This window comes from Trichechus manatus, unplaced genomic scaffold (genome assembly GCF_000243295.1).
Source record: "Trichechus manatus latirostris isolate Lorelei unplaced genomic scaffold, TriManLat1.0 scaffold00031, whole genome shotgun sequence".
Classification (NCBI taxonomy): domain Eukaryota; kingdom Metazoa; phylum Chordata; class Mammalia; order Sirenia; family Trichechidae; genus Trichechus; species Trichechus manatus.
In genome coordinates, this window is record NW_004443967.1 from 9,469,302 (window position 1) to 9,489,492 (window position 20,191).

General features: G+C 40.4%; 1 protein-coding gene and 1 non-coding gene across 4 annotated transcripts in view; both read right to left on the reverse strand.

Moving 5' to 3' along the window:
• Nucleotides 1–4,168: 4,168 nt before the first annotated feature.
• The window catches only part of EIF3A (eukaryotic translation initiation factor 3 subunit A), a 32,296-nt gene continuing 16,273 nt past the window's right edge, over nt 4,169–20,191 (reverse strand). For all 3 annotated transcript variants that reach the window (XM_004374888.3, XM_023729999.1, XM_023730000.1), the window contains 13 exons: nt 19,324–19,440; nt 18,917–19,102; nt 17,947–18,294; nt 17,438–17,542; nt 16,221–16,334; nt 13,968–14,090; nt 13,293–13,446; nt 12,667–12,851; nt 10,885–10,967; nt 9,457–10,232; nt 7,385–7,583; nt 6,429–6,610; nt 4,169–5,391 (listed from right to left, as the gene is read on the reverse strand). In XM_004374888.3, the coding sequence (XP_004374945.1) occupies nt 5,162–5,391; nt 6,429–6,610; nt 7,385–7,583; nt 9,457–10,232; nt 10,885–10,967; nt 12,667–12,851; nt 13,293–13,446; nt 13,968–14,090; nt 16,221–16,334; nt 17,438–17,542; nt 17,947–18,294; nt 18,917–19,102; nt 19,324–19,440 (2,802 nt within the window). In that variant the 3' untranslated portion in view covers nt 4,169–5,161. The remainder of the gene's footprint in view (nt 5,392–6,428; nt 6,611–7,384; nt 7,584–9,456; nt 10,233–10,884; nt 10,968–12,666; nt 12,852–13,292; nt 13,447–13,967; nt 14,091–16,220; nt 16,335–17,437; nt 17,543–17,946; nt 18,295–18,916; nt 19,103–19,323; nt 19,441–20,191) is intronic.
• LOC111820270 (small nucleolar RNA SNORA19) lies at nt 19,772–19,901 on the reverse strand. The gene has a single exon (XR_002823824.1). It is a non-coding gene; the product is annotated as a small nucleolar RNA SNORA19 (small nucleolar RNA).

Sequence of the window (20,191 nt, forward strand, 5' to 3'; positions counted from 1 at the left end):
GAGCCCCGGCTGCACGCGGCCGCTGGGCCGGCCGCGCGGCTGCTCAAGCCGGAGCTGCAAGTGTGCGTGTTCTGCCGGAACAACAAGGAGGCGGTGGCGCTCTACACCACGCACATCCTGAAGGGCCCGGACGGGCGAGTGCTGTGCCCAGTGCTGCGCCGCTACACGTGCCCCTTGTGCGGCGCCAGCGGCGACAACGCGCACACCATCAAGTACTGCCCGCTCTCCAAAGTACCGCCGCCGCCTGCAGCGCGCCCGCCACCCCGCGGCGCCCGGGACGGTCTGCCGGGCAAGAAGCTGCGCTGAGCGCCTGAGCCGGCCACCAGCACCCGACGCCACCGTGGCCGCCCCTGCCGGGCCGGTCCCTCGCTAGAGGGGCGCGTGGGGGCTCAGTAGTTGGCTCAGCTTGGGATGTCGTCTTGGTTGTTCAGAGGAAGCCGTCGTATGGAGTACTCTGCTGTCAAACGAGCGATTGAGACTAGACGCTAAAATCTTGATTTGTCTCTTAACGGTTGCTAGTTCGTGCAGACCCAGAAGGGCGAAGGCTGGGCGTGATTTCATTCGCTGAAGTATGGCAACTTAGAGGCGCTGTTTATTTACTGTATATATCAGCCTATTTTAAACGCGCACCAGTATGAAATTGTTTCGATTTAATCTTGGATATATCACTTCACGAATGGAGGTACTTTAATAGGTCTAGAATATTTTTTTAAAAGCCTCTGAACTGAGCTTAAAACTGGCGATTTTATGGAATGTCGGCCAAATGACTATTTTATTGTTTGAAGCAAGTAATATTTCTTAGTTGTCTTTAATCAGTTATTCTAAATCCAGGTGGACCAAGCCCCTGGTATCGTCACCGTTATGAGAAGTAAAAGATTAGAAGATTTCCCAGTATTAATTTGGGTGGGTATCCCATCCTGTGGCTTCTTTCCATCCTGGTTGGAGGTGAACGTAAAAGGCATAGTCTGTAGCAGGTAGAATACAGCTCTTTATCCTTTTCTGTACCAGATCTTTTATTACTTAAGTAGCAACTAGCCTTTTCTACCTTTAAAAATTGTGCCAAGTTATAATCCTATTGTATATACACTTGGAAATGGTGCTGTTTAAAAATTTTGTGTATTTATACAGTAGCAGTATATGAATTCATTAATCTTACCTAGAACTTTTTTTACTTGGCCTTTTCTCTTACCATCACCACCACCCCCCAGTCCAGTTACTTAAGAAACATTTGTGCTTATTAATATCTAAAAGGAGAAAAGCAAGAGAGCATTAATTCACCTTAAATTGCTCAATTTCAGGGTTCCTTAGTGACAGAAAGCTTGTTCCAGCTGATGCCTCTCAAACTAAATGGAAGGTGGAACCTCTTGAGCTCTGGGAAGTTAATGTAATAATCTGTTCAAGAAGGTTTCACTTTGGGCTGTCTGGCTTTAGGCACAGGCATTCCTCAAACCAGAATAAGCACTAATTAAAGGAACTAATTGTGGAGGCTGGAGATACACCCAGCCTCCCTCACACTCCCATTTGTACTGTAAAGACCCTAGTAGTCTTATTTCTGGAACCTCACCAGTTATCCCTGAGATTCAACTTGAACCTTAGGCAAAAGCTCTTCCTTCCGTCCTATCCTAATTTGTAAATCCACAATGCTGAAGGCCACACCGTGGCTCATAGCAGTATTTGCACTTAAACCCACATGACTACCATCAAGACATGCTCCAAAAACAGCTGTGAACTAAGATGAACCCATTTAAAACACACACTCATCACTACCTGAAAATACCAACAAAAACCTTAGTCCAAGTATACAAAGCTCCCAGTAGGAGGGTTTAGCTGGGGTATTAGAGGTTAGACTGCTTTCGTTTTCAACACTTCTCCACGCACCCCTGGCTTAATCTGGACACTCATTTGAAGGTGTAACGCAAGCTAGGGTGAGTAACAGGGCAACCGTGGGCCTTTCTGGTTAAAGGAAGATGTGAATAAAGCAGTTTGTTAGTTTTGCTTTTGGGGTGAAGTTTTCAGGCCAATGTGAATTCCTGTGACCTCTCCCAGGGCTCCATCTTTCCCAAAGGGTCGCCATATATTCTCTCAGGCCAGAGGATTAAACTGGCAGCAAGACCAACCTGATTAGCTCTTCGGTGTTTTTAGAGGGCCGAGTTTTCGACACTGCGAGCTTCCAGGCCTCAAGGATGTGCCTTCAGTATGTGAGAATCCCTCTAAAGGGGTGTGTCTAATACAAGTTTGTTAAAGTCCTGAAGCCAAGAGCAGGGGGAGATGTCTCTAAAACGGCCTCAGTCAACTAGTCAAGCAGCCGTATGAATCCCATTTAAAAAGCACCCCATTCCAGCCCCATCTCCTAAAAAAAATTTGCCTGTTTTCCCGTTAACATTGAAAAACTCAAAGTTGAAGCATGAACAAAGGGTAACTATTTTAGTATTGTAATTTCCTGGATCTCTCATAAAAAGTACACTAACCACATCCTAAAACATTTAAAAACAATCCTCGGAGCTCAACACTTAATTGGAAACTTTCGGCACTTTCCCAAACTGTTTAGGGTAAAAGAAATCCAATTTTCTCCAAGTTTTAAAAAATATGTACAAAATAATTGGTGTGACGTTATCATCTGAAGAACCCCCTGTGTATCCGGCTAACAGAACGGTATGTGGAACCCTCGATTCAACAATCGTGGAGGCACAGAGTGCCTCACCCTGCTCTTTTTTGTAGACTTACTTCCAGCGGCAATTTTTTGTATTTTAATGTTCCTACCAGGTCCTTTTTGGAAGCTGTGCAATTATTAGCTTTGATTAGAACTTCTGTCATAAATTAAGCCAAAATTATACATTTTAAAACTACTACTGCAAATCTGTGAACTTCAAGCAAAAGTTTCAGTGTAGTCGTAATTCTCTAATCCATTCTCAGCCACAACAGAAGATCCCTTCCATAGTGTCCCATGTGTTTCAATTAGACTTATAAAATTTTCAACTGCTCAATCTACAAAGTATCTGTGATAAAAACCACAGGTAGTTCTTGACATAAAAGCATCCCCCACATATAGATGCCAACCTCCCTCCTGATGGCCACTGATGCTTTAAACCAATAGGTTGGGGTCTGTATGGCTCGCTGCCTCCACCCCCAGCTCCACGTGTGTAAACAGCTATCTTGTTTACAAACGCAGAAGCTACCAGGAATGCTGAAAATGTGTGAGCATTACAGTCCATGGGTTGGTTGCTCAGCTTTCTTTTGATACCTGTTAATCAATGCTAGCAGTGAGAGGGTTGGGAGGCCTTGACAGGCACTGCAGTGGAAACCTAAAAGCAGGATCATGCAGCAGCACCTACAGACTGGAAAAAATACTCTTCTACCTGTGCTCTGGATTCTGACTCCCCAGACACAGAACTTGGGGGAACAGTATGTCTGCGAGCAGTCTGGGCAGAAAGGGTGGGTTTGCAGACTGGCCTGGAAGCCCAACAATTACGCACACATGTGTAGCTCATCAGTTTAGATGAGCTGTCAGCTGGGGCCCATCTGTGATGTCACACAGTTCTCTAGTAGCTTAAGACCCAGAGTAGGTTACTGCCCCAAATACAATCAATCACTGGTCTTAAGTTGTCTCACTTGTTATGAAAGAAAAGGCCCTCTCCTCTGAAGACCTTTTAAGATTTCCACTTAAATGTTTAGAGAGTAGTTTTCAGCATCAGGAACAGTGAAGCTGCATCTGATTATTTAAGTAAGGCAGCATTAATACACCCTCTTCTGGCCTGGCGGTTGGACCAGCAGTTCTTTAAGTGCCTAAAAAAAAAAATTAAAAAAAAACCCGCTGCCGTCGAGTCGATCAACTCATAGCGACCCTACAGCCACCATAAATGTACCAGTAACATTCTCTGAAACCAACTGTGATTTTCCTAATTTCTGGGGGAAATCCAAGGTGGAGCACCACAAACACACAAAATCCATAGAAGTTCACAGAAGACAGTATTAAAGAAAACTAGAGGGTCCCTCAGTGAGGAGAGATGTTTTCAGGGACTCAGCCACATTTGCTTTCTACACAGTTATCGTCTTTGATTCTGAAACATTTAACAGCACTGATAGTAAAACTCAAGTAACACAAACTCAACTGAATATGCAAACTCACCATTATGAACTGAACATTTTAACCACAAACCAACACTAAAACAAATTCTGTAAGTATTTTATTTATCACTGAAGGAAAAACACAGCAGCAAGTTCTGTGTTGGCTTCAATAAGACCAAACAGTTAATCTGTAACATACCTACTACACTCCAGAATTGAAGTCAACACAGTCGTTACTACAAATTACTTGTTGAAAGAATCTATCCTGAAGAGAAAGAAAATTAGGAAAAAGAATTTAAACAATTCCTCCAAACCACACATTTATAAATATTGTCATATTTAAAATGCTTGAAAGGCATGAATTCTCCATTAATGGAAAAGCAGTTCGCTATTGGCAACAGAAAACAACTCAGCAATAGTTAACAAATGCTTTAAAATTTAAAAGCTATATTGTTTTGGATTCACACTTTAGCAGTATTCTTGTCATTACAATAATGACTGCAAATTTGCTTTATACTCACCTTCACGCAAGTAAAATCTACAGAAAACCCCACTGTATCCAATGTTTAATGTTTACTGCACTTAAAGTGAACCTAAAAAATTTTAAATTGAGTTAATAGTAAATACCTCAATATCTAAAGAGGTATATTTCAACAGCTAATGGTGTGAAAACTGATCAGCTCCACCACTTTAGAGACCTTCAAATACATTTTCTGTAACAGAACCTTACCTCTATTAAGAGATTTCAAAATCAGAAGAAAAAGAATAGTTCTATACCAAGATACAGGTGTTACTCAATCCCTGAAGGGTTCACGTTTTCCATTTATTTTTTCGTTTTCCTTTTATTGTAAACAAATGATTGGTGAAATAATGCAACACCTTCAATTTCAGACAATGGCATGGTTTTCCAACCTTCTGTGGATATGGTGCATGATCGATCTATTATATAGGGTTAATGCAAGTTCATGCTTTTCGTGTTATGGCGAAACATTAGTTACAGAATCCAACTTAGATTGGCTGAAGCACAAGTATAGTAATCCTTGAATGTGATCAAACCTATGTTTAAGACACTAGTTTGAATCCATCATCTTGAGACTTAACGTCGTACTGTGGTCCATCCATCTTCATCAGTCTCGTTTTTAGTACGACGGAGAGATTCCTTGTCTTTCTCAGCCTTCCACGCGGCCTTCTCTTTTTCACCTTCTCTTTCTCGGTCTCGTTCTCTTTCTCGATCTCTTGGAAGAGCTGGGGGAGGAACACGACGAGGGGTATCCCGTTCTTCGGCCCGGTCCTCTTTTCTGTCATCAGCACGCCTCCAAGAGCTCGCTAAAAAGTTACCAGAAAAAGATTAAATTTGTACTGTATCCTAGTGGCTCAGACTAAACAGAACTTAAGCAAAAGGAATACCTCAAATTACTCTGAAATTTCATAGTAAAGTTAACAATACAGAATCACAGAACTAAAAAGCAATAAAAGCTAAATGTATTTTCATGATTTTGATACAATTTATAAGACCTTTAAAAATAGCACACAGACTTATAACTCAAAATCTGTGAACAATAAGAAATGTCCTAATTGCTATGAACCTTCCAGATAAGGTGACAAATCTCTGGCTGAATGAAAAACATGAAATTAAAAAAAATTTTGGCTCTCGATGAAGAAATTTTAACAGCAAATTAACCAGAGAATATAGAAGTTTATTACAGCTGTAAAAGAAGAATATTCTCATGCTCCAACTGTGCAAACAAAATATTAAAAGCTTGTGAGACAGATATTTAAGTGATATAGGCATTTTACACCTAAGTAATTTTTATTAAAGTTTCAATTTCCGAAAAAGAACATTTTACACTGTGCTTACTTTAATTTATAAACTATTCCTTCAATTTCATAAAACGAACTTTCTTATCAATAGACACACTGCTTAATATTCAATTTAATTAGTCTATTGCTTTGAGAGCTGTCGAGTCAATTTCAACTTGTATCAATGCCATGTGAAAGAGAAAAACTGTCCTACAGGGTACTCTAGGCTATAATCTTTACAGGAACAGATCATGAGGTCTTTCTCCCACAGAATCGCTGGGGGGGTTCGAACCACCAACCATCCAGTTAGCAGCCAAGCACTTAACTGTTGCACCACCAGGGCTCCTTATAATTAGTCTACTACTGTACTTTAAATTTAGAAATGAGCTTACTTCACAGTTTAAGCATCAAGTAGTTCACGAGAACTGTGAATTCTAAACTGAATAAACATCTGTTAAAATCTTATTTGTAGTATACACACAATTTATCAGATAATTAAATAAAACCCAAATTCCCTTGGGAATTATTGTTCTATACTCAGCAACTGTGTGTAACATCTATACCTTCTTCCCGATCAGATCTGACAGGGGGGCCTCTTCGGTCTCTGTCATCCCGCCTGTCTCTTAGATCACGGCGGTCGTCTCTCTCACGACGACGGTCATCCCTATCCCAATCATCCCGGCGACTCGAATCTCTCCAGCTCGAAGATTCCTCAGCTGGTCCTCGTCTCCAGCCACCCTCATCCCTGTGGCCATATGAAACGACAAGTTACATTCTGTTGTTAAGACTACATGGATAATTACAAGTGAGCATGTTATATTCAAGTTGGTGCTCTGAGAATTTACTAATGTCGCAGGGTTAACGCTTAAACTCCTCCTTGACCTCAATCTGATGCCTCGAGGCACAGAGCTCAAGGGAGAGGATCTGGATCTCTGCTGTCTAATACAGCAGCCACTGCCCACATGTGGCTACTAAACTGTCAATAAACGAAAATTAAATAAGTCAGGACATCTCCTCAGTAGCACTAACCACATTTCAAGGGTTCAACAGCCAAAAGTGATTACTGGCTACCACACTGGACGGTACAGACATAAAACATTTTAATCCTTGCAGAAAATTTGTGTTGGATGGCGCTAGTCTAGATTTACCAGTACAAAGCCACCTGGGTCACAGTTGGAGCTAGAATTTTTACCACTGATAAAAAGTAAAAGGACTTTCCACAGTTGAATTGCAATAAAGCTGACTGACCTAAACCACAGGGAAAAAGCAGTGGCCAGCGTAGGGACCTGGACTGGTTCCGTTATCAAACAACTGTACAACCTGGATAGTTACACAGCTTAAACCTCAATTTTCTTGCTGTTAAGAGAGAAGATCCAATTAGATGACCTCTAAAAATTCTTTAAAAAGTTTTTTTGGGAGGGGCACCATAATTCTAACACTAAGATGGGGGACAAGAAGCACCATTTCTCAAACACGGTTGGTATGGAAGACACTACAAAGTTTAATCAGAATGCCAAACCTAGGTCGTCGGAAGCGATCCTCGTCTCGCTCTCTGTCTCTGTCCCTTTCTCGCTCAGGATCCCTGTCGTTCTCGTCCCGATCTGGATTATCTCTATCCCTTTCTTTTTCTCTATCCCATTCAGAGTCTTCTGATAGTCTTGATTCTTGGCGTGGACCCCAACTGTTTTCTCTGGCTTTTTCTCTATCTCTCCATCCACCTATTTTTTTCAAAAAAGCAAAATATTTTTTCCACTTAAAAAACAGACTGGAACCATGAACAGAGATGTTAATGTTGACATTGCTCCATCAGCATTCTAAAGGCTAATGAAGACACTCCCATCTCATTAAACAAAAAACAAAACCACCACTTCAAAGAATCACCAGCTCTTGTTAATGACTCCCTAGTAACGGTTCTCCTACCTTACATACTAAGGGAATTTAACTACTCTGGGTTGGATAGCCAAAACTACCACTGATAATCTGAGAGATAATTTTTCACACTGCAATGCAGAAATTTTGGGTACAAAGTCTGTTCTGATGGTAAACAGACCACTCATTTAAGCAGAAAACTTAAAAAGGTGAGGGCTAAGATCTAGATCTCTGAAAGACACAGCCCAAATTATGAGTTCATTTAGACCTTGCAACATTTTCCAAGTCTTCATAAGCAAGAAAGACTCTTTCCTTTCATGTTGCAGCCCTCCACAATTTACCACTCATCTAGTCATAAAACCAGGATACATCCTCTAATCCTGCCCAATATCACACTTGGCCATGGGATGTCCAAATATATATGTATGTGCGTGTACACACACGCACACACGCGCGCACGCGCACACACACGCGCTCTCTCTCTCTAAGAGGCCAAAGGAACCATAGATTTCAACGGAAGTATATTACGGCTGCAAAACTAGTAAGTCATTACTATAGCTAACATTTATATTACCATGTGCCAAAGCACTAGTCTAAACCCTCTGCATAAATCATTCAGTCCTCTCCACAGCTCTGAGAAGTACTACTATTCTCATTTTATGTGAAGGATAGAAAAGTGGCTCACAGCTAGGCGAGTGGAATGAGGTGAGACTGGAGATAACTTGAGAAGTATGCAACAGAATCTGTAAGGGAAGGGCAGGAAAGCTGCTCACTTAAATGTGCATTTTACAAGGGATCGCTCTGGTTGCTGCACCAAGAATGGAACTGGGCATGAGAGGGCCAACGAAGACCAGAGTTCAAAAACAGAGTAACAGTGGACCCAATGCAGAACAAGCAAAAGGAAGACAGAAGTGAGTGGATTTAAAGAACATTTAATATACAAACATGAACTAAGTGAAAAATTTAACATAACGGATGAAGAGAAAAAGAGAAAGCCCAGATTTCTAGCTTCTACAGTTAAGTGGGCAGGGTGCTCTTTACTGAGACACAAAGTGCTGGGAGAGAGGAGGTGTGTGAATTCAGTTTTGGACAGGCTGAGTTTCAAGTGCCCGCAAGACTTCCAGATAGAAATGTGCAGTGTGCAGTTGGAAATACAGGTCTGAAGGTGAGGAAAGCAGCAGTCACCTGGAGAAGAAACCACAGAGGTGTACACAATTGCTCAAGAATAGTAAAGTGTGGAAGGAACTGAACAGATAAAGGCCAGAACTGAGAAAGAAAATAGTTCTTCCAGGTGCCAGCCCATCCCCTGGTTGGCAGAAGTGTAGACAGAGATTTGGTAAGAGTCCATTTTATACTTAGTTACTTATTTTTAAGAGAAGGTTGTCCAGGATGGAACCTACAAAGCACAGAAAAGACACTTAGGGACAGGCACGGGAAGAAGAGCCTGCAAAGCAGTCAAGAAGGCAGAAGGAAAACAAAGAGCGTAGTATCACTGGTGCAGAAAAGGGGGTTATCTCATTTGTTTTGGTGTGCGGGTAAACTTTTAACATAAAAGCCACTGCACAGGTATTCAAGGAGAGATAACAGCCAGTTTTATCTAGACAATGATAGAGAATAGCAGCCCAATCTCTGTATGTTATTTATCCATTAAAATTTCATTCTCTGCATAGAAACACATCGACTGAATTCTGTGAAGCACCCAGTATGGTTTCAGAATTTTACCTGGCTTGCCAAATGGTCTCCAGGGACCAGGTCTGGAGTCATCACCTCGCCTGGGAATCCGATCGTCATCAGCACGTCTCGAGAGCCGATCATCATCAATGCTTCGCCGAGGCCCCCTGTCATCGTCTGTACCACGCCTGGGAACTCTATCATCATCCGTATTCCTCCAAGGTCCTCGGTCATCATCAAACCCACGCCTGGGACCCCGGTCGTCATCCACGCTCCGCCTGGGACCCCGGTCCTCATCCACGCTCCTCCTGGGACCCCGGTCCTCATCCATGCTCCTCCTGGGACCCCGGTCCTCATCCATGCTCCGCCGGGGACCCCGATCATCATCACCACTGCGCCAGGATGTTCGCTCATCATCAACACCTCCTCGCCGCGGCCCCCGGTCCTCATCCATCCCACGTCTTGGTCCTCTGTCCTCATCAGCTGCTCGCCAGGTTCCTCTGTCATCATCCAGCCCTCGTCTGAGTGGTCGGTCATCATCAGCATGACGCCAGCTTGCCCGATCTTCATCACCAATTCGTCTGGGAGGCCTGTCGTCATCTGTATTACGCCAGGAAGGCCGGTCGTCATCCACCCCTCGGCGGGAGAAGCGATCTTCATCAGGACCACGTCTAAGGCCACGATCTTCATCTGTGCCTCGCCGGGGAAACCGATCGTCCTCTGGTCTGACAGAAGACTGACTCTCTTCATCGTCCCCCAAGCGCCTCGGTCGGTCTTCATCCCTTCTAAGGGACCTTTCCTCGTCCCGTCCTTCACGTCTCCAGTCTCTGTAGAGCAAAAGTCAAACATTTTTAAGAGTAAAGAACATATGCTTTTCAGATTTTTCGTTTTACTCATTTTTAAAAATCACTTCCCATCTGTGGCCAATGTATTTGACAAAGGTGGTAAGAACACCCAAGGGGGAAGGACAGTTTCTTCAATAAACGGTGCCATGACTAGTTTTCCACGTGCAAAAAAGGGAAGGTGGACCCATATACAAAAATTAACTCAAAATGAAGCAAAGACTTACGGGTAAGAACTAAAATCAGAAAAATTTGAGAACAAAACATAGGAGTTATTCTTCAAGACCTACTTTTCAATAACAGGTTTTTAAAAGTACAAGCCAACAAAAGACAAAACAGATAAACTGGACTTTGCTCACAATAGCTAAAAGGTGGAAACAATCCAAGTGCCCATCAACAGATGAAAGGGTAAATGAAATGTGATATAACCATACAATGGAGTATTAATCAGCCATAAAGAAAAATGAAGTTCTGATGCATGCTATGACATGGACGAACCTTGAACACATTATGCTGAGTGAATTAGGTCAGACACAAAAGGACAAATACTGTACAATCCCACTTAAATAAAACAGCTAGACTAAGGAATTAACAGGACCTCTGGTAAGTTGACACTGTTTTCCTTAACTCCACTTACTTTTCTGGTGGACCTCTTCTCCATTCAGATTCCACTTCAGGTCCTCTTCTCCATGTGCTTTCTGAATCTCCCCAGCGAGAATCCTACAATTACCAAAATTAGCAAGAAGCAATACATTGGCAACAGTTTATCAGATTCTGACAATTACTGGTATTACCAAGCAAACATTTCTGTACTCACTTAAGCGATCTTAAGTCCTTAAAATACAAGCAAGTTTTAGAATTTAATTTTTTTTTTAATCTGAAGAACAGACTGACAGTAGAGAAACTGGTAAAGTCCACAGATTTTTTTTGACCTAGATATCCCCCTTAGAGACTACACAAAAAAAACCCCAAGTGTCCTCAAATGTCCATCACAGTGCCTACTAAGTAAAAAAAGAAAAAGGAAGTAAATGAAATGTTTAAAAGTGAATGATTAATTTCCCTCTTCAAAATATTACGTTGTCATTCAAGTTTCTGTACGGGGTGTGGGGAACACGTACAATCTGAAACACCTACACCCTATGAGCCAACTTGAGCGCTGCTACAAAGGTCACCTAAAGGCATACTCAGACAAGTAACCAGTCTGCGGAAGTGCAGCTCTGTGGGAAGATGACTCTAAACTGGCCAAACTATTGTTCAGTTGTGAGAGAAAAACAAAAACTCTTTTGAGACATACACACGGACTTTTTTATGAGACTATATAAAAAATTTTCATCAGAAAAGGGGGAAAATGTGATACAGCATAAAAAAATTTGAAACAATTTTTTGCTAATATGGCTATAAAACTTAAAGCAATTGTGAAATGAGTCCCAAGTAGAGGAATAATGTAAGTTGATAATCTGGAGGCAAAAAAAATACAGCTGGTTGCAATAAAACATGAGAAATAAAAGCATATTCAAAATTCTGTTTAGTTCTAACAAGGAAGGGAAGAGTTCTCAATTTACAGACTGGAAGTTCAGGGAGATTTGGGGAAAAAATTAATGGTAATCACTAAAAGAACAGAGAATATGAAAATGTAGTGAGAAAAGTTTATCAATTTAGCTAAAATCAAGAAGGACATGGAAGCCAGTAAAGTTCCAAATTAAATGTTAAGAATAAGACCAAGTATAATTACCATGCCAAACATGAACGGATCAGACAGACTAGTTAGCAGAGCAGTAAGCAACACAGGCAAAAGAAAAGGACCTGAATTGAGGCAATAGCTGTGGGGACAGAGAGGAAAGGGTAGATTCCAAACTCAGCAAGTCGGTAACAGGAGAGGAAATTCAAGAAACAAACGACAGAGAGGGAAAAACAGATCAGTTTTGGACATGAGTACATATTTAAAATATTTAGATATTTTCAACAACAATTAAAAAATTGAGCAGCTTTTGAATTACCTAGGAATGGAGATGATGACCCAGAAGGTCTGGGGTTTGGCTTGAGACTCTGCATTTCTAACAAAGTCCCATGTGATGCTACTGGTCCACACACCACATCTCTGAGTTATCAAGGATTTAGAGAACACACAACATCATCCTCTAAATTCACAGCATCCCTTCAAGGAACACAGGAACAGTCCCTTGTCCACAGCACTAAGGCGCACTACCTCTTGACAAATAGTATCATGAGATTCATCCAAGTAACCTAAACTGAAGCCTGTAAAACTCCAGTTTTGCTAAGACAGTCTAGTTTCTTTCACCTTAGGAGCCTCTGTCTTTGGGAGACAAACTGATAACTAGACTTTCAAAACTGCCCACGCAAGAAAACTGGCTGACAGAATAACAACACATAAAATAAACACAATGGTCTGTACACACACCTTTCTAGAAAGCGGATCATCACCAAGCCTTCTCTCTTCCTCTCTACGACGTTCTCTTTCTTCAATTTCCAACTCTCTCTGGCGTTTTTTCCTTTCTACTTCTTCTAATTTCTTGACGTGCTCCTGATATTCTCGCAGCTCTTCCTCACGCTTTGCTCGCTCAGCTCGCTCTCTCTCTTCCCGCTCTAAATAATTCATTAGGTTATAATGTGTGCCTAACACCAGCATCTTTCCCCTGGTGCTTATCTGCTTTTCTGGTATCAAACAGGCACCATTTGTAGAAGTAAATTCTTTTAAAAACTTTTAGAATAGCTAAATGGCAGAAGACATTCAACAAAACAAACACTATGCCACTCAGCATTAACATTAATTAACAGAACGATAATAAAAAGAGTCTTCATTTTTAAAGAACAATATTTAGCAAGTGGAAACAAGCTGGCAAAGGATGTAACGCCCTCACATATAACCAGCTGAGGATGATCAAGTTAGGTTCCCAGGTTCGGAGAAGTGGGGCAATTAAAAACTCAATTACCCTGATTCCTTTATTTTCTAAAGAAAGACTGCTCTCAGCCGGATCTAGTATCAGCCTTGCCTTTCCCCACCTGGCAATCCCAGTCTGCAGGTACCTTTGAGCATTTGCTCTTCAGCCCTCCTCTGCTCCTCCTCTTCTTTTTCTCTATAGTAAGTTATTCTGCGCTCTTCTTTACGTTGCCTTTTACGTTCTTCCAAACGATTATGTCTTTCTTCTGCTAGTCGCTCTTCAAACTGTTTAAGTTTTTCCTGCAGGTGAATAGGCAGCCCCAAAAAAAGCATCTTTTCAACAGCTGGAAACTAGCAGTAATCTTTAAATTTACAAGAGTCATGTTTCTTAAAATGCCAGAAAATGATCTTCAAGACAAAAAAACCCCAAATGACTGTTAGAGGTTTTCTAGTATGCCAATGTTTTTTTAAAAAATTATTATATTTTAAAAAAATAACATCCAATGGGTTCATTTTTATACAAAATAAGTCAAATGATTCCATGACAACTGAAGACCAAGGCACTTTAATCTAGTTGTCTTTCTGAATCAAACAGCAAAGTTTATTTCAAAAGCAGACTTTATGCAGTCCACTTTCACCTTCAGAAAAAAAATTTAGAGATGGTTGACTAGCCTTTAAAACACTGTCAACAAAATTTCTATTAAAATATTATTTGAACGAGTACTACAAATGTTAACTCAGAATGTACCACTGTATTAAAATCCTTAAGGCAAAATTAAAAAGTTCATGAACAAACTTTTCCCAAAAATCAGTATGTTCACCTCATAAACAGACTGCCGTGCAGCCTTGAGCCGCATTACAAACAAATCTCTGTCTTCAAGCATTCGTGACATTCGGTTCTTATGTTCAAGAGCTTTCTCACGTTCTAGCTGCATGGTAGTTATCTGCAAATACATAACACAAACTTAAATTTCAAAGCATTATTTGATTACTAATTTAACCCAAAACAAATTCCCGATGCTTGAAGATTTGAAGACTTAGAAGCAATTCCTTAGCCTCTTCCATCTTGCCATCAAATGAAAAGAAAGCTATCATCCGTGCCAAAAAGTCCCCAGGAAGACAAGCAGGGACAAAGAGTGGATAAGAGGAGTCCTGGGGCATCTCTAACAGACAGTTTTTATTTGGCCCTCTGGCACCAGAAATCACAAAGAAAAAACCAAAGCATACATGGTAAAACTAAATACCACATGGTTTGCTGTTGTTACTTACCACCAAGTTTATTTCAACTCTCAGCCAGCCCATGTGTTACAGAGCAGAACTGCTCCCTAGGGTTTTCTTGGCTGTTATCTTTTTTTTTTTTTTTAAATTGTGCTTTAAGTTAAAGTTCACAACTCAAGTTAATTTCTCATACAAACGTTTATACACGTACTGTTATGCGACCCTAGTTGCGATCCTTATGTGAGAGCACACACACCCCTTCCACACCGTGTTCCTGTGTCCATTCAACCACCTCCTGTCCCTTTCTGCCTTCTCATTCTGCCTCCGGACAGGAGCCACCCATTTAGTCTCCTGTATCTACTCTTACTAAGAAACACACTCTTCACAAGTATTACGTTTTATAATCCAATCTACTCTTTGTCTGAAGAGTTGGCTTCCGGAATGGTTTTAGTTCTAGGTTAACAGAGAGTCTGGGGGCCATGTCTTCTGGGGTTCCTCTAGTCTCAGTCAGACCATTAAGTCTGGTCTTTCTATGCGAATTTGAGTTCTGCTCCACAATTTTCCCCTCCTCCGTCAGGGACTCTGCTGCGTTCCCTGTCAGGGCAGTCACTGGTGATAACCGGGCACCATCTAGTTCTTCTGGTATCAGGCTGATGGAGTCTCTGGTTTATGTGGCCCTTTTGTTTCTTGGGCTAAGATTTTCCTTGTGTCTTTGGTGGTCTTCATCCTCCTTTGCTCCAGGTGGGTTGGGATCACTGATTGTAATCGCCATGTCTTTTCTTCTGCGGTACCACTGGGTGGGTTCGAACCACCAACCTTTAGGTTCGCGGTCAAGCACAAATCGTTTGTGTCATCCAAGGACCTTACCATATGGTAAACATGTGGTTTAATTACACTTCTTCTTCCTTTATAACAACTGGAGGTCAAGGCAGGTGGCTTTTCCATTTGTGCCCCAAGTGAAAAAACAGAAGACCCCCAGGGTAGAGATTGCAGCGTATCATCCCAATTGTTTTAAGTGACCTGCTGCACTTTTCTTTCTCCAATTCGTTTTCAGTAGTTATATACTGTGAGTCACCATAAAACATCCAGCTTCTTTAAAAGTTGAAGAACAGCCAACACTTCCTGTTCCAGACATCCCAAAGGCAACAATCCGGTAGACGCCAGAAGAGGCAGCATTCTCCACACTGGTCCCCACACCTGTGTTCCCTCCTGCCTGTGGTTACTTTTTTTTTTTTTCCCTAACAGGATCAGCTCACTCATTTTTGTTACATAGTTGGCCCCCGCATGCATTTACAAACCCTGCTTTTGTATCACCAAGTAAATGTAACAGAATAGCGAAATTATAAAATGAGCTGTCTAGTCAACAAGAGGCCACATCCTGCAGGATTCCACTAGGTGGAATATCCAGAATTGGCAAATCCAGGGACAGAAAATAGCTTAGTTGTTGCCTAACCTGAAGGGAGGGGAGGTGGGAAGGGGGGAGAGACTGTTAATGGATAGTTTCTTTTTGGTGTGATAAAAATATTCTAAAATTACATTAGGCGATAGCTGCACGCCTTTGTGAATATTCTAAAAATCATGAGTTGTAGTACACTGTAAGTTGGTGAGTTGTATGGTATGTGAATATCTCAATAAAACTGCTTTAAAAATGAGCTGTTTAGCTGTTATTTGTAATTTTACAAATTTCATTTTTAATCTCTATGTGACAATTCATACCTTCCACCAACCTATTAGTACACAGTCACTAAAGCACCATTTCTAGCAAAAGAGAACAAAATAAATTTTGAAAAATAATCCCAATACTGGCATAAAATTTAATCATCACTTACAATCTAGAAATACAATAAGAAACTTACTCTTTCTTCTTCTTGCTGCTCCCACAGATCCATGTCTTTAATTCTCTGTTCTTCATAAGCACTCTTTATCAAAGGAATTTCTTCCAAACGTTTAGCTCTTTCAAAATAGTCAATCTGAAAAAAAATTTTTAAAAAATTCCTTTCATTTGGTATGCTGTGAGTTTACCAGTCTTAACAGAATAAAAAGACAAACCACAAGCTCTGAAAATATATTCGCAAAACACACACCTGATAAGACTTTTATCCAAGGTGAGAATTCTTAAAACTCAACAGTAAGAAAACAATCAAATAAAAATGGGCAAAAGCACTAAACAGACCCTCACCAATGGCACACAGATGGCATATACACATGAATACGTGGCTCAACATTATATATCATTAGGAAACTGCAAATAAAAACAAGATACCACCACACACTTGTTAGAATGGTTAAAATCCAAAACACTGACAAAGCTCAATGCTGGTGAGGGTGTGGAAGAACAGAAAACCTCATGTTCACTGCTGGTGGAAATGCAAAATGGTATGGCCACTTCGGGATAGAGTCCAGCAGCTTCTTACAAAGCTAAACATATAGGCTTACCGTCAATGATCCAGCAATCGCACTATTCGATATTACCCAAATAAATTGAAAACTATGTCCACAAATAAACCTGCCCGTGAATGTTTATATTTATAGCAGCTTTATTCATAATTGCCAAAAACTGGATGCTACCAAGATGTGCTTCAATCGGTGAACAGATAAGCTGTGACGCATCCATACAATGAAGTATTATTCAGAAATAATTCCACTTATAGCCACCCTATAGGACAGAGAAGACTTGCACCTTAGAGTTTCCAAGGAGCTCCTGGTGGATTCAAACTGCCAACTTTTGGTTAGCAGCCGGAGCACTTAACCACTACACCACCAGGGTTTCCAAACTATTCTGCAGGACACTGTAATGGTGGCTACATAACATCAGGACTGTACAACACAAAGAGTGAACTGCCATGTAAACAACGGACTTTAGTTGATAATAATAATCTATTAATACTGGTTATCAATTGTAACAAATGTACCACACTAAAGCAAGATGTATTAAAAATAAACGAAACTTTGGGCAGGGGGTGGAGGTATGTGGGAACCCTGTACTTTCTACTGCAATTTTTCTGTAAAACTGAAACTTCTCTGAAAAATAAAGTGTATCAGTTTCTTAAAGTTTACCAGTCCATTCATTTACCTTCTTTTCTTGATTCTTTAGGCGTTCTTGGAGTTCTTTCTTTTCTTTCTCCAGCTGTTCAACCTGTTTAGCCATAATGAAATCTGGATCCAATTCTTCAAGGTCCTGAAAAAAACATTCACCATCTTTAATGAGAATATAAAAGAAAATGCATAAAAGTCAATGTAGCTGCTTCCTAGAATCAAGTCCTAAATTACTTTTTGTTTATAATGAGTGTTAATTTAGACAACGTGGGGGGAAAATAATCTTAGCATCTATTTCTCACTCTGCTCTGCAAAATAAACACGGTATCTACCTAAACTCAAATGCCATGACAAATACAGTGCTTAAAAAGTGCACAGAGCAATTAAAAAGAAATGCTCACTCACAGAGTCAGTTAATGAACCAGCTGTCCATTACTAAAATAATCAAGTAATCCACGATAAATCAGTAAATGGTATAGAACTGTGGTTTTAAGATTACAAAAGACCTAGATAAAACTAACAATTTAATGAGTAATATCTACGTACTTCTATATCGATATCTTTGAATGCTTTGGCACCTAGTTCTGTTTTCTTGATCTGCTCCAAACGCTCACGAACGGTTTTCTTTTTGATTTGTTCATGTTCCTGTAAAATACGCTCCTTCTCTCTCTCCTTGGCCTCCTGTCGCAGTCTCTCTTCTTCAGCCTTCCGTACTTTCTGGAGTTCAGCTTCCCTCTGCTCCAATTCTTCTTTCTCACGCTGAATATTTAGACTCTCAAGCCGTTCTTTCCTTTCCTCAATTGTCTGACGGCGAGCCAGGATACGCTGATGCTCTTTTCGTGAATTTTTTAGGTATGCATTAACAGCTAACTGATGCTGTTCTTCTTTTTCTTGCTTCAAAAACAAATGCATCAAGAAAAATGCATTAAAAGTTACATAGTATATAGTATTAAACATCTTGAAAATTAACAAAATGTGCAAAAATATTACCTTTATATCTGTTTGCATTTAGTAATGGAAAATGACATTATTCAAACTATTACTTCCTAGTACCAAATACTGTGGTACTGCTCTTAGTCAATCTTTTAATAGCAACGAAACTGAAGAATCTTTATTTGCTAAGTCAACTTTTCTCCACCCCAACTCTACGTTAAAGTGTTCAAGCCAAGAAGGACTACAGAGCCCACAAACAAGAAATAACTTTAGCAGAGAGGAAAAACCCAAACAACTGCACTTCTTTCTATTAAGTTATTTTGGGGGTCATGACGTGTGCAGCCTGTTGTTTTATATAACACTATCCATATTTTACTACATTATCTGTGATTTTTCATGGAAGGTAGGCTCAATAATCTACATATCTGATAAAGACATTTGAGAAAACAAATAAACCAAGCACAACTGAATAGGAAATGTATAAATCCCTTCTCTCAGATACCATCTCAAACCCTTTTGTGAAAGACATGATCTAAGAATCCCTCAAAAACTCCTGCAGTTCATCTACCCCTCAGATGCGTACCAGTACATGGGCTGGCTTAATGACTTCAAGTGCTTTGGCAAGTACTGAGGACATGGCTGTCAGCTGATTTCTTATCTGTTCTGAAGGCATGCTCTGCAAATGAGGACCAAGGGGAGCATCTTCTCGAGTGGCATAGTTCAAATCAGATCCAAAGCTAAGGGTCCGAGAAGAGTGGTCAATACGAACCTTTGAAAAGTAAATGAAATTATCATCAGCAGGTAAACCTATAAGCAAATATGAAGTCATTCCACAAAATAACTTTTGACTAAGAAAAAAATTAATCTTCTAGAAGATCTACTCAGTAAAGGTTTAAAAGAGTGCCACTGTACCAAAAGCTAAGAAACAAAGGACGTGTGGCTTTCTAGTCCTCAAAAGCCTTCCACCTCAGGGACCCTTGAAGCACATACCTGCAGGTCACAGTGCCTGGCTGCATCTACTATGGCCCGTTCCAGTTGGAAAGCATCAACAAAAGGAACCAGAGAAGTCAAACGAGAAAACTCAATGCTCTGATAAATTTGTGCCACCTGCATAGAAAACACAATAGTAGCTGCCATTTATTCAGCACTTTCTATGTGTAGTTTCACGACAACCCTGAGAAGCAGAAATTATGCCTATTTATCAGGGAAAAAAATGAAGCGCAGAGAACATGTTTAACAGTGTATCGCTAGAACTGGCACTATGATTCAAGGCTATCAACTCCAAAGCCCTGCTTTGAAATATCACATTACAGCATTCCTCGAAAGAATAATCTTTTCTCATCCCAGTTTAGTAAAATAAAAAACCTATACGATAACATACTTGTAGATAAAGACCTGCTGCTTAACTAATTCATCTGAGCATTTTTTATCAAATTTTGTTTGTTTGAAGGAGACTGGCAGCATTACTACTTAGTGATACTGCTAATTAACCTTCAACTATTTGTATAGCACGTAAGAAATAACACTGCTCACAAATATAAAAGAAAGCAGGTCAATGAAATGTGCACAAACGCAACACAAAAAAGGCCCCCAAAAAGTCAAAGAGAAGCCAAAAAAGAAACATTTAAGCCATATTATAAATCATAACATTCAAACTTACTTAAGAAGTTGGAATAAAACATGTTAAAAGCTTGATAATACTTGGTGTTAGAACGCTCTCTCATTCACTATTGGTGGGAGGGGCCATTAACTGAAACTTCAATGGCTATTAAACTTTAAATATGTAAATTCTATGGCTAATTCCACTTCTCATGCTATAGAAAGTCACATAAGCATGCAAAGATACACATATGGAAGG